At 43.4% G+C, this 15242-nt stretch overlaps 1 protein-coding gene across 2 annotated transcripts; it reads left to right on the top strand.

The window, feature by feature from the left end:
- The first annotated feature begins 2656 nt into the window (after window positions 1–2656).
- On the top strand, window positions 2657–3979 carry LOC109754838 (homeobox-leucine zipper protein ROC8-like). 2 transcript variants are annotated; one of them, XR_012188321.1, is made up of 4 exons: window positions 2657–2814; window positions 2945–3062; window positions 3167–3440; window positions 3524–3979. XR_012188321.1 is itself a non-coding variant. In XM_020313730.4 (3 exons), the coding sequence occupies exons 1-3, from the start codon at window positions 2705–2707 to the stop codon at window positions 3386–3388; spliced, it is 450 nt and encodes a 149-aa protein (XP_020169319.1). In that variant the 5' UTR covers window positions 2657–2704; the 3' UTR covers window positions 3389–3978. The 2 variants fall into 2 exon arrangements, 1 of the variants encoding a protein (XP_020169319.1); XM_020313730.4 differs by having other exon boundaries at window positions 3167–3978.
- The last annotated feature ends 11263 nt before the right edge of the window (window positions 3980–15242 follow it).

Below are 15242 nucleotides of genomic sequence, written 5' to 3'. Positions count from 1 at the left end.
TGATGTATGTTTTATTCATATAATTTTGGAGATAACATATAAACACCCTACTATTGTAGTTTACATGAAGAACTTTGTCACACCGGTACCGATGTCAACTTGTATTGTAAGCAATATACCCAATATACATGTGAAAGATTTTTTGTAATGCCGCCATAATTCAAGAATATTTCGTTGATAGAATGCATATATGATTTTCTTGTTTACTAATCTACAACTATACCTATTTTACAGTAATCCTCACAACTACAAATTCTAAAGTTATTCACAGTTGACACAATCAATTGGCTTGTGAAATATTATTCACGTAAATAAAATGCCACCACACATAGTGCGAAGCACAATATATTATTCACATAAACTAAGTATTAACATAGACTAACCATGGTACGTAAAACCTTACATTTACTTTACTTGAAACAGTCCTAGAAACAGTCATCCTGCATGAATGGAAGTACATAGACAGATGCAAAGGGAGAATAATGGTCCGTACAAACATTTTAAACGGTATAATTTTTTTAGCATGGCACTATTAATATGTAATCATCATGAAAATTAGACGATTCTAAATTGTAAATCACATCACGGTGAAAATTCATTTGATCTGAAATTTTATAAACTCACAGTTTAAGCTTGGTATAAAGCCATATACTATTTATGTTCCATCAATGTTTTGGAGGACGACGTTTCAGCACCCGAGCTCATATGTTCCCGCATGGGCAGTATATTACAAAAATAGAAAAAAAAATCTGAATTCTTTCGGCATCAACGTTGCTCGAGTGTTCTTGGTGAAGGCAAAGTTTAGGGATATATGATATTTGTGCTGCTTGGAGAAAAAAACGGTGCACAAAACTGTATATTTTCAACATTTTTTGAGAGTAAATTTGATTGTTTGTCTACAGCATCTCGGATATCATTTCTCCAAGAAATTTTGCACGCACCTAAAATACTCGAGCAGCTTCGATGTTTTTAGTATTGTTGGCTAGTTTATTTGGAATTCACTGTTCATGAGAACATCTCAGCTCGGTAACCAAAAGCTATTTCCGAATGTGTTACGGATCAACTGAGCATGAAAGGAAAAATATATAAATTGTTTGAATAGAGTTATTTTCAATTTTTACCCCATGTTTTGTCATTTTTATGGAGTTTACCCCATTTAAGGGAAATTCATAAATTTTACCTTATATACTCCCTCCGTTCCTAAATATAAGTCTTTTTAAAGATTTCAATATAAACTACATACGAATGTACTCCCTCCAATTCTTTTTAGTCTGCATATACTCCCTCCATTCCAAAATATAGTGCGCCCGCGCTTCTCGAGGTCCAACTTTGACCATAAATTTAACCAACGAGGCCGACTGCGGCGAGAGAAAAAACATGTAATTGAAAACTTCTTTTGAATACGAATTCACTGGTATAATTTTTCTCCCGCTACAGTCGGTCTCGTTGGTTAAATTTATGGTCAAAGTTGAAGCACGGGAATAGAGGAAGCACTACATTTTGGAACGGAGGGAGTAAGATTTAGTCAAAGTCAAACTTTGTTAACTTTAACTAAGTATATCAAAAAAATATATCAAGATTCACAATATGAAATCAATATTGTTAGATGCATTATGAAATTAATTTTCATTCCATATAGCTTTAGTATTGTAGATGTTGATATTTTTTTCTATAAAGTTGGTCAAATTTTATCAAGTTTGACTTTGAGCAAATCTTATATGCAGACTAAAAGAAAACGGAGGGAGTGTATATACATATTTTAGAGTGTAGGTTCATTCATTTTGCTTCGTATATAGTTTGTATTGAAATCTTTAGAAAGACTTATATTTAGAAACGGAGGGAGTATTTAATAACGAAACATAGGTCGATTGTGTCTTTTATGGTCGGTTTCTTTCCCTGCTAGACTGCGCCTGGTTCGGCTCTGCTTTGATCGATCCACCGAACGGCCTAAAGCGGCAGGGGTGCGTAAGGGTTGACCAGGGCCGGCTGGGTGTCACCGTCAACACGCCGCAGGACAGCCGGTCCTTTCGCCCGCTGATCGGCAGCCACCCCGTGCACCGGCGCGTGCAGCCTCGCATTGCACCAAGCATGTAGCACATCGGCTCTGCGGTAATCGGGTCCCAAATTCGCGTGAGAAAAATGCGAGCGAGCTCAGCATGGAATGGATCATGGATAAAACAAAGAAGCAGTCACCTTTGTAGAATAGGACTACGTGATATTTTCCAGGAAGTACTACGAACGCATGGAGACGGCCATCTTTGGCGTGCAAAAAAAAGGTAAATGCTGGCACCTATATTTTGTTTTCCTTAAATCGTAATTCTGGCAAAAGATTATACTAGTTGGTAAAAAAAAGCATGGAATTAACTCACATGCATTGTAATATATGTGCGCCAAAAGAGAGGAGATGCAAACGCAACCCAAAGCTAGCAGTATAGGGGCGAAAAGGAAAGAAGCCAAGAGGAGCGGGGCTTGGCACTGAGAGTCCTGCGAAAAGATGGAGCCAAAGAAGGAAGGAAACGACGATACGATGGGTTGGCACTGAGTGGCAGTATTAATTTCGCCATATATCGCCTCGCCTGGAGGGTTACCACTGCTTCTATATAAATAGGAGCACGGGCCGGGAGGGATCGCACATCAGAGCAAAAGGCTATCGCCCCCCTTCATTCCTCTCCTCCTATATATAGCCAGTCTCCGAGAGAGAGCCATGGACATGGGCGACCACCAGGAGGGGGGTTCCGACAGCCAGCAGCAGCTGCAGGAGCGCCGGAAGCGCCAACGCCGGCACACGCCGGAGCAGATTCGAAAGCTGGAGGAGTAGGTTCTAATCTCCATTAATATCTTCCTTTTTGTCCATTTCCCTTGTTAATTATTTGCTGTTCCGTGCATTTTCATACTAGTGATCGATCGGCAGAAACTAATCAAGTATGTGTGTGTGCACGCGCAGGTCGTTCCAGAAGTGCGGCTACCCCGACGAGGCCCAGAGCGCTCAGCTTGGACGCGAGCTTGGCCTGGAGAACAAGCAGATCAGGTCCTGGTTCCAGAACCACCGTACACAGATGAAGGTATGAACTGGAATACTGGATCTCTCTGATTGCTCCATAGTTTTCTTTTCTTCCATTTTTTCGATCCTTACCTGGGTGATGGAATCTGTATGATGGCATGGCAGGTTGAGTACGAGCGGGCGGAGAACCTCTTCCTCCGCGAGGAGAACACAAGGCTCCTGTCCGAGAACATGGTCATGCGGGAGGTGCTCAAGAACTTCATCTGCCTCAATCCCAACTGCATCGCCAAGCACTACATCGACCAGCAGGAGGAGCTCGATAAGGAGAACGCTCGCCTCAAGGCGGGGTCCCTCCTCTGCGCCACATCTTTCCAAGATGAGCTCTAGCTTTACTTTTTGCATGCCAATGTTCCTCCTCCATACTTCCGACGAAGAAATTGTACGACTAAACATGCATAAGTTGGAATAGATTACAAGGTTTCGAATAAGAGTTATGATTTGTTCCTGATTCTTGGTTTTCAGATCTCCATCCAACCGCGGGGCAATTTGTTGTGCCTTTGTGTTGTAATCTGTAACTGATGAGGACTGTGCCTACACAAACTGCTGAAGAAGTCTTATACCTATTCAATTCGATGTATCAGATTATTCCATGAAAATCCTGTTCGATCTGCTACTTCCGTAAGAAACATGGTTTCCTTCGATATATATACTAACTAGTTGTGACGACTACTGTCCCGCATCGGCGGCCGGCAGGACGCGCCTACTCAGTTCCTCTCCCCGGCGTCATCCCTGTTAGAGGTGAGACGGTGAGAAGCTCATCACATCAGAGAAAGTGGAGAGAGATCTAACACGCCAAAGCCAAGTGTTGAGTATATTGATTATTAGAAAAGTTAGGATAGCATAGGATATTATTCTGCCTTGCCTTGTACTTTAAAATGATTATGCACTCTTATATATATATATGCCCATGAGGCTTAAGCAATACAACGAACTATTTCATCAAATCTCACTCTTCCTTCTAACATGGTATCAGCCTTACCTCGATCCTAAACCCTAGCAGCTGCCGCTTCCGCACCCGCGCGCTGTCTCCAAGACGGCCGGCCTTCATGACCACCGCCGGGGGCCCCGCCCGTACCTAGCGCTCGTCAACCACACATCCATCCAGCTTGGATGCACGGGTGCAACGGCTGCTCTTGACCCGCCACAAAGCTTCAATCGTGGCAGCAGGTTACGTGCACAGGCACGATCGCCGCTAGCGCGTCCTACGTTGGCCCGGTGGCCCGCGCCGCATGGCCGCTGCTGCTCAGACGTTCCGCGCGGGTGTTTGGCTGCTCATGCATCTGTGCTGACCATCCGATCGTAGGCTGTAAATCTGCATGTTGGCTCTTCAATCCATGTATATTTGGTCTGGTCAACCGAGAACACACGGAACACTCTCTATCATTGCAGCGCGGTCGGTCTGATCAACCGCCTGCGCATGACCCTGCAGGATTTCATGAAGATGGTCACCGAGTACAGCGCGCCTCTCCACCGATTAAGCAACGGGCTGCCGTTGCGTCGCCCCGTCGGGCCGTAGTGCCGCGGCCCGCGGTCCACCGCCGCCCCGAGACCGTCTGCTTCAGGTCGTTTCCGTGGCAGCACCGACCCTCGCGCTGCCGCTGCGTCGCCCCGTCGGGCCGTAGCGAGCGTGGCACACGGTCCATGCCGCCGTCCCGAGGCCGTCCCGTGGTTGCACCGGCCCGCGCTCCTCCGCCGCGCCGCCCTTTCGGGCTGTCGCGCTGCAGCCCGCGGTCCCTGCCGCCGCCCCGAGATCGTCCTGCCGTCGCCCGAACTTGCCCGCCGCCGCTGTGTCGTCCCCGCGCGTCGACTTTCGTGGTATGCACCGCGCCGCCTCCCTTAGCGCGGGAACGTCATCGTCCGCGCCGGTCTTCGTCATGCTGTCGGGTTCTTCGCCTACTTCGAGCACCGCCGCCGCGCTACTAACCTAGCCGCCGCTGCCGCCGCTGCTCTTCTTTGGCCGCCGCTGCCGCTACCCACGTAGCCGCCGCCGCCCCGTCCACCTCCTTCGTCTTCTTCCAGCACCAGCCCATCGCCAGCGTCGCCGTCATCTACCCCGCCCATTTCGTCTACTCCGACAACCGCGGGAGACATCGGCCTCGCGCCGATTGGTGCCACAACCGTCGTCGAGTTCTTCTCTGTTGGCCCGTCCGACTTCTTCGACATGGCGTACAGCTCGTGCAGGTCCCTCATCTACGCATGCCCGGTGCTGGCAACACCGATGCATGCCTTCATCCACGACGTGTCTCCGGGCCTGGCAAGCCTGGTGCGGCACTTCGTCAACTTCTTCGTCCGTCTATGCATGCCCGGTGTTGGCAACACCGGTGAGTGCCTTCGTCCACGATGTATCTCCGGCTTGGCAAACCTGTCGCGACGCGTCGTCAACAACGTCTTCTTCCCGGCGCACCACTACTTCGACACCACTGCGCCCATGCTAACTCGGCGCCTCCTTGTGCCCGCGGCTCCACGGCGACATCCTCGACACCGGCTCCCCGACTCGACATTGACCACGACATTCTTCGCACGGCTACCTCGACCACGGCTACACCACCCTCCGCTCTTGGCTACATCGACAAAAGGCACAAAGGGCTACCGCCTTGCTTGAGCAACCTCGTCGGTTTTCACTCCAGCCACGACTCCGCGATGCATCGACCGTTACGACTATGGGAGGTGTGTCTGTCGGCTTGCCTTCGGATTCTTCTCTAGTCTCACCATCTGCATCGCTACCATTGTGACTGCGGGGGGATGTTGAGTATATTGATTATTAGAAAAGCTAGGATAGCGTAGGATATTATTCTGCCTTGCCTTGTACTCCAAGATGATTATGTACTCCTATATATATGCCCACGAGGCTCAAGCAATACAACGAACTATTTCACCAAATCCCTCTCTCCCTTCTAACACCAAGGAACAGGTTACTTGTCTAAGAGACTAAGATTGATGGGTTTCCCTATATTGATAGCAGCTTTCTGGGTCCTTCTCATCAAATAAAAACATTTTGAGAAATGTGTGATATCTCCCGGGTGCCCTTACACCCTCTATGAATAGTAAATTCAAAAAAATTCTAAAACTTTGTGGCATCAAATATGATCAAACAAGGTAGGTTCTTGCAAGTTTTCTTAACAAAATATCATGTAGAGCTCCTCGAACATCCTGAGTTTCAGATTTCAGTGCTAAAAGTAAAAGTGCTCAAAACTTCAAGCAATGAAATCTTTTTCTTGTGTAGAGCTCCTCGGATGTTTTTTGGCATGAAAACTTGCAAGCACCTAGAAAGTTTGATCATGTTTGACGTTGCAAAGTTTTAGTTTGTTTTTTGAATTTTTTTTCTATTTTTTAGTTTACTATTTATAGAGGTGTAGGGGCACCCGGGAGCGGAAAAACCACTCTCAAACATTTTTTGTAATTCGAACGTCCCTGTTGGAGGCATAGAGTACCTTTGATAATATACCGTATCATTCTCATAACTATTTGTGCATGATGTAGCACTCCATGGCAGGTTGGTGCAAGTTCAGCTACAAATTACAATACATCGTATATGGCACATGGCGCCCTGTAGACTAGCTTTTTTCTCCATAGCCATAGGATCCATGAATGGACCGGGTTCCACTATCAAAATATAACGTAACAAAACATAAAAACATCGTCTAAGGCGCAAGGCAGGAAAACAAAAGCAAAGGTTCATCCCAAAACCACAGCTCCTATACCGCATGCGCAAAAAAAAAGTTCAAACAACCTTGCAGACTAGCTGATGGATATTGTAGTATATCGATCCTACACTGCATACTGCACAGGGCACGTTATCACATATATCTCTTCCTTTGCCCTATATCCTCACCCTGTAGTTCCTCCATTATAAGATTGTAGCTCTTTCAGCTCCATCCCTTCTCATGAAATCTTCACATATGTTTTCATATGGTTGCAATAAGCCTAAGCCTAACACGGCTAGAAACATTCGTTTCAAGAGCATCTCTAACCGATCCCCTAAAAGGCGTTAGAGGAGTAAAACTTCAGTTTTCCTCCTCTAAATCGCACCTAACCGATCCCCTATCACCATTAGAGGAGTAAATTTTTTACTCTAGAGCCGCCCCAACTCTCAAATATACTTGGTCGCCCACCAGTAGAGTAAAAGTTTTGCCCTCCACCCCACGCCGCATTGTCGCTAGTGTTGCCTCCGGCGACCAGCCTTTGCCTGTTGACACACCGCTGCCTCTGCCGCCCTCCTGCCCCACTCCCAGGCGCTTGCTGGTCAGTGCCATCGCCCGAATCAAGCTCTATTGCCGCCGCCACGTCGATCCCATCCCTGGAAGCACGCATTGCATCTTCTTCCTCCGATCCCCTCCATCGACCGTCGTCCATCTCGAAGTCCCACCGACCACTAGCTGCTTGGGCATCGGCTCAACATCGCCAGCCGGCCGTGACACTTCCGCTGTCTTTCAAGTGTTCGACAGATTACTTGGGTGAGTTCTTTTGTGCTTTTTCATCTTGTTTTTCCTTTTGGCAATTGAACTGGACCTTGTCCTCATTTCTAGTGTACATGAATAAGTTGAGGGAGTTGATCTTCGACGACTCTTCATGGGAGGAGGAGGAAGAATATGATGACGACTTGGAAATGGCCGTTGCCAGTATCTTCAATGGGGATTTTCGGCGGCCGAGAGTAGCTAGGATAACAATTTGGCTGTATGCACATCAATCGAGATAGAACAGAGGGCCATGCCAAGATTATGAGAGATTTTAAACCTTGATGCAACATGTCCACGGAAGTATTTTCTATGGCGGTTTTGGATGCACCCGATTCTCTTCCTCACCATTGCCAAAGTTGTGGAGAAGCATGATGATTAGTTCAAACTCTAGGAGGAGTGCATCCGGAGAGATAAGTGCGAGCCCTTTGATGATGTGTATCACGGTTGTTCAAGTGCTTGACTATGGGTGTTTGGCCGACGCCGTTGACGAATATGTCCGTGTTGGAGAAGATACAATCTTGGAGGCCGTTCAAAGGTACACAAAAGCCATGACTGAGATATTTGGGTTAGAGTACTTGACGGCACCCACCGATGAAGACAACGAGAGGCTCTTAGGATTGAGTGAAGAATGAGGATGTCCTAGGATGGTTGGGTCAATTGATTGCATGTTCTGGACATGGAAGAATTATACTATGGGATGAAAAGGTTAGTTCAAAGGCCATTGCAAGATCCAACAATCATTCTAGAGGCTGTTGCATGTGAGGATCGATGGATTTGTCATTCATTCTTTGGATTCCTTGGCTCTCATAATGACCAGAATATGTTGTTGACATCACTACTGTTCGCTAGGCTTGTTGCCGGAGATGCTGCTCCTTGCAACTATGTTATCTATTGTCGTCGGTGCACGAAGGTTACTACAGATGGCATCTATCCTCCGTAGTCCACATTTGTCAAGACAATCCAACGTTCCAAAGGGAATAAGAGATCTCACTTTCTAATATGTCAGGAGTCGGCAAGGAAGGATGTGGAGAGGGCTTTCAGTGTGCCTGAGAAGCACGTTGACATTATTCAGGGCCTTGTCGAGCATTGGAACCGCAAGGTCCTATGGAAAACAATGACATGTTGCATAATCTTACATAACATGAGCATTGAAGATGAGAGAGGGATGCCACAAAACTTTTGGTACATCTCCAATGGGGATCCTGTTGAGCCGGTGCACAATCCAAACAAGATACAGAGATTCCTCGGAGCACATCGAAACATCAAGAATCGAGAAGTTCATACCCAGCTCCAAGATGATCCTGCTGAGCATCAGTGGCAACTACATAGCACTTCATAGTTGTACTTTTATCATGCTCTTTACTTCATTTATACTCTTTCGTGTATTTGACTTTGAATAATTTGGTTTGTAAACTCTGAATTTGTAATATTCACGAATTGTGTGAACCTTAATTATTATGTTTGGATTTAATGTATGGAAATATGTAGTTGAAGCGTTGTATGTAAACTTAAACTAGGAAGATTTGGTGAGGAAAAATTAGGGAGTTAAGTTTAGGGGATCTGTTAGGAATCACACTTTTTAAGGAGCAAATATAAGGAGTTAAAGGATAAGAGTCGATTTAGGGGTCTAAATTATAAGGGATCGGTTAGAGATGCTCTAAGAAGGCTATTTGTACTTCTGTTGCTTTGTATTTCATCTATTAGGGCATCTCTAGCCGAAGTATCAAAAGGACTTAACTCCTTAAAAGATTCCCTTTCGAGGAGTTAAACCGGACCCATCCGAACTCCCAAAATGGTTAGCTGTTCAAATATTTAGGAGATGGATCGGCCGCCTCTCAGTTTTGAGCAGGTGAAACAAATTCTCGGCAAAAGATTCCCTTGCCTAGCACAGTCGCCTCTCTTCCCCACTCGACGGCCTCCACACCAGCGCTATCCTCCTTGACTCCGAAGGCTACCACGCAAGCACATCGGCACCCTACAACCCCCGCCTCCCTCCTCAGCCCACTTTGACATGTTTGGCACCCGCCATCGTTGCCTGATTTGATGCATCTAGATATCGTTACCACCATGCTCTCGTCGATGAGGAGGACCACCGTGGAGCCACGTATCGTCCGAAACGGGTCCACACAGCCACCACGAGCGCCCGCTCCATCTTCGGACCTCCGATTCAAGCCATCACCGCCTCCTCTCCAGGTCCATGTCACAGCGGCTTCCGCCGCCAAAGTACCGCAAGGTCCATTAGCAACTATGGGCACTTGTAGTGAATATCCAAAATCCAAAGATGTGGTAGAAGAAGTGGCTCAGCACATTTTCCACTATGGAGGAGGCGGCATGCATGTAAGACTTGACTGTGGTCCACAACTTCGGCATCTAGGTGAAGCTTAACTTCCCCCTCGACACCCATGCCCAGACTTCGTCGAACCTCCTGTTAGATTGGTCTCCCGCGTCGAGGAGAAGGAGCACGACAATGCTGTGAACTAGCTCGAGGTCAAGTGCATCGATAAGGCCTTCATGGCCGAGTTAATCGCGAAGAATCTGTAGGTCCTCGCCAAGAATGGCACGTGGCTCGAGTACAAGGAGAATGACTAGATATTGGAAGACCTCATCGCCAAGCCCTCCGATAAGGAGGAGGAGATGTTGTTGACTCAGCCTAGCACCAATGACGACAAGGCCAGCCCCTTTGGTAGTGGGGGTGATCCCTATCTCCTCCAACTCGGACGACTTTGACGCGTACTGTGCCCAGGGCGGTGACGATGGTTTATATTTGTTTAATTATGCTATCTAATGGTGAATCATCTAATTATGCTTTGTATGATGTCCAATCTTTATGTAATTGAGTAGTTTAAATTTGTGTTTGAAATATTTTTTTGCAAATTTTTGAGGGAGTTAAGTTTTAGGAGTCCGGCTAGGAACCACTTTTTTTTAAGGTTTGAGGAGGCGTTTGAGGGGCTTAGTTCTGGGAGTTCGTCTAGAGATGCCCTTAACTCTGCATGGTTCGGGTATGATATATTGATGCAGTTCAAAAAATTGTGCAGTCATATATTACGATGAATTAGTTTTACTAAAAGCTAAATTTAGGAGTTGGATCTATCAAGTTGTACTGTTTGCCAACTTTTCCAGATAATCTAAGAGACGTAATGGCTTATTTTAATGTATTAATGCCTCACTTCAGAATTACTATCAAGGTAATCATCGCTTTTGCTTCTTTTAGTTTGCAGCTATGCACTCAATTAGTGATGTATTTGGCGATGTTTTTTAATCTATTCTTGGTTGCAGAGCTGATCCGATTATATTTTGTTTGGGATAGTATGCAGATTAATTGCCACATCGGGTATGAAAATAAAGACATGGTGTGCATCGATTTTTTGCATAAATAATTTCTTTATATCCTTTTCCCACTCCAGTGTTATGTTTAGTCTACTAAATGCATCTAATCGATCTCAAACTTAAGTGTTAATGGGAAGTACCAAGGTTTGTGCAATGCTAAGCAGTAGCATTATGACAATTTCGATATTGGGTGCAAGCAAGGTATATATTATGATGTAGGAATGCTTATAGTATATTATTATATGCTTTATCGCTTTCAAATCGGGTTTCTTTACATTGTGACCAACTAACTGAGACATGTTAATGTTTTCTATTATTTGTTAACACCCAGTTTATACAACTCATGAATTATAGCTCATGACTAAAATTAATATGTTAATATTGTTGTGCTCAGCGTTGAAATATATTGCCCGCCTCCCTCCACCAGTTCGGACTTTTGGATGAGTTGGCTGGTGCATGAATTCAATATGTTATCCGAGCCAAGAGGTCTTGAGTTCAAGACCCTGCCAACGCAGTATTAAATATAACGATTCTGCGGCGTACTTCGATCCCACGTCTAAGGACTAAAATAGCCTAGACGTGAGGGGGAGTGTTGAAATATATTGCCCGCCTCCCTCCATAAGTTCGGACTTTTGGATGAGTTAGCTGGTGCATGAATTCAATACTCAGTAACCAAAATGAAAGGACGGAAATCTAGGAACACATCTTTTGAACTGTATAGTGCATTTCAATACAAAGGTATATATTATTTAAAAAATTAGTTTACTCTATGGAGTTTAATTAGTTTTACAAACTATCTTAGTACTACCTCCATCTCGGTGAATAAGTCATTCGCGTAGTTCTAGGTTGACGATTTAACTATCTAAATATGTATTTTAGGTGACAAAAAATATATATTTAGAAACTACATCCGTGTAGAAATCTAGTGATATACTTTTTATGCTATATAACACATATTTAATTCCTCAAATCGATGACCTAGAATTACGTGAATGACTTATTCACCTAGACGAAGGTAGTAGCACAATTAACACATGTCACATTGGGTGAGCATCCTAGTAGCGCTATCACCACATGTCACATGTAGTCAGCGGTAATTAATATCAAGTGATTCTCTCAACATTAGTTTAATTAGCTGATTCACCCTTATCTAGTTTCTCTTAGATTTTTTATTTCATTCACAAATATGTGTTATTTTGTAGTTAATATCCACTCTCCATAAAAACCGCAATAATACATTCGTATGTATGGATAATATGTGAGATCCTATCATGTACAAATGGTTTGTGATATTGATATTAGAAAAGTAATGTCGACAAATATAAATTCTCCATATCATAGTTTATTTGGAGCCTATACATCATAACAGCAAAGCACGATCTATTTTGATACTCACTGGGTGAATATACTGTTCCTATGCAGTGCCAAAGTAAAAATACTTCATGGTTCTTTCAATTCATAGTTTCTTTTCTTGTATATCCCACAATTCTGGAAAAGAAATTAATTGCAGAGAGTGTCCCCTTATTTATGTTGTTAATTTTTTTTCTAGCCCATGCGAATTGGTTGATGACTACCTTTTGCTAATAGTAATTCATGCCTAACGTATTCCGGAACCTAAACGAGTAGAGGTATAAGCCTATAAACAGTTTTTTGTGGGAAGAGTCCATATATACCTTACAATGCACTACCATAAAGTACATGTACAAACCATGAAGATGAATTTAGTACTCAAAGAACTATGTACTATTGCAGAAAAACAGAAGACAAAATACATATATAATACTTTGCTACAAACTAAATAACATATGTTAGATTACATATGAATCAGAGCGACAACCATATGTGCGAGTGGGGCTTGAATGGTTTGCTAGTTAGGACAATAGTTCTACCAGGCTTCATACCTATCCCTCCTCGTGACTGCTTAAAAAAATAATCAAAAATGTAGACAGAATTAATTAGAAAGTACTCCCTCCGTCCCAAAATAAGTGACTCAATTTTGTACTAACTTTATACTAAAGCTAGTACAAAGTTGAGTCACTTATTTTGGGACGGAGGGAGTAGTATTTGATGCTTAAGGATAACAAAATCTCTCTCTATCTCTCTCTCTCTCTTTCTCTCTCTAAGAGGTGAATGCCACAGACCCGGAGTTCCTAGAAAAAAATCCAGCAGTGTGTTCTAGTGACTAGTGGTGATGAACGAATAGCTGCTAGCACCGTTTTCTGAGGAGGATGTGAAGTGGGATATCTTCAGCATTGGAAACTTGAAGGCCCCTCGGCCAGATGGGCTGAAGCAATTTTCTTCAAGAAATATTGGCATATAGATGGGCGGATATCACATAGGAGATTTTGCAAGCTATAAATACTAAGCAGATTCCTGATGGGTGGAATGATAACACTGTGGTTTTTATACCGAAGGCAGAATCTCCCAAAACTATTACACAATTTCGTCCTATTAGCCTTTGTAATGTTATATATAATATTATTTTGAAGATGCTTGCAAAGAGATTAAAAATGATCCTTCTAGAAATTATTGCTCCGATGCAGAGTGCTTTTGTCCATGGTAGGTTTACCACGGATAATGTATTGATTGCATATGAATGTGTTCATAACATTAAAAAAATCATAGTACAGTGGAGGTTCCCAAGAGATATGATTCAAAAATGGGATTCCATGAGGATAGTAGTGAATTTGATGATGGAGTGTGTTTCCTCGGTCCGGTATAATATTCGGTTTATTTGACAGGAAACTAACACTTTTGTTCCTACCAGAGGTTTAAGACAAGGGGATCCCTTGTCCCCTTTATCTGTTCTTAGTGTGTGTAGAAGGTCTCTCGAGTGTACTATTCCATGAAGAATAAGTTAGTGGTATTGATAGGGTTAGGCTGTGCAGAAATGCACCATCAATCTCCTACCTATTATTCGTTGATGATTCCCTAATTCTCATGAAAACAAATCGCTTTAATGCAACTTTCTTGAAAAGTTCTCTCCAAGCCTATTGTAACAATTCTGGACAAATGGTAATTGTACGTAAATCAAGTATCTTTTTCCAGCCCAAATAAACACATGGATACAAAAGCAAAGATATGCAGCATACTCAATATAAATACAAAGTCCATTTCTGATAAGTACTTGGGTTTGCCCGCTCTTGTTGAGGCTGGCCGGATTGAAAACCTTATGCATTTTGTTGAAAGGGTTTGCCAAAATTCTGAATGGTTGGGAGAAAAAACGCTCTCTATTGGAGGAAAGGAAATTTTGATATAAAAAAAGTTGCTCGGGCCATTCCTATTTATGTATGTCAATTTTTAGATTACCAAAAGGTGTTTGCAAGGGGATTTCTAACGCTATTACAAAATTCTGGTGGGGAGATGATGATTAAGGTAAAAACCTTCATTGGTGGGCGTGATGGAAACTCTGCTTTCCAGAAGATGAAGGAGGTATGGGGTTTTGTAATTTACATTTTGTTAATCTTTTAATGTTGGCTGAACAAGTTTGGAGGATCCTGGAGTTTCCTGACTCTTTAAGTGCGCAAGTGCTATGAGCGAAGTACTTTCCAGATGGAAACCTGCTAGCTGTCGGCCATCCAAACATTCAAGAGGGATGCATTTGTAGAATTCGAAATGTTGAGCACATTAATATTTGGAAAGATGCAGGGGTCCCCTCAAGTCCAAACCATAAGATCATCTCTCACAGAGGTGGTGCACTCATCAAAAGTTAGTTCAATCCGTGACCAATTATTCAATTCATAAAACATTTTTTGTATTCATCAACATTTTTTAAACCCACAAAAAAATTTTCAAATGCCAGCAACATTTTTAAAATTCATGAATATTTACTTGAATCCATAAAAAATTTCGAATCCAAAAACAAATTTTGAATATAGTGAACATTTTTTCCATTGCGAGCATTTTTTCAATTATGTGGCCATTTTTTAAAATTCGTGAATGTTTTCAAATTTTGTAAGAAAATTAAATAAGATAGGATTTTTTTCTACTTTGTGAACATTCTTCAAATGTTGCGTAGTGAAGAAAAACAAAAGGGAAAAAATATCAGAAATCATAGTAGGTTGGGGGATAGAAACAATAGGTTTCACTTATTTGTTCCCTTCTCTCATATACATCTCCTTCCTCTAGCTTAAAACTGACGGTCTTTTGAGGGTTAAAAACTCATAGTGGCTACTAAACACGAGGGTTGCACTCGTTGTCGGACTTAACCCAACACCTTAAGGCACGAGCTTACGACATCCATGCAGCACGTGTGTCCGCATTCCTGAGGGTGCCCGGTATGAAGCCATTGTCGTCTTCGGCATAGCGTTAGGACCTTACCACGGTCTTCAAGCCGTTCTTGACCGTGGAACAAGCACCGATGAAATTTAACAACCTTGTGGTCGGGACATCGCCTT

Source organism: Aegilops tauschii, chromosome 7 (assembly GCF_002575655.3).
Source record: "Aegilops tauschii subsp. strangulata cultivar AL8/78 chromosome 7, Aet v6.0, whole genome shotgun sequence".
In the NCBI taxonomy this organism is placed as follows: domain Eukaryota; kingdom Viridiplantae; phylum Streptophyta; class Magnoliopsida; order Poales; family Poaceae; genus Aegilops; species Aegilops tauschii.
The sequence above is the reverse complement of the archived record's forward strand: the minus strand, read 5'-3'. Positions and strand labels throughout refer to the sequence as shown.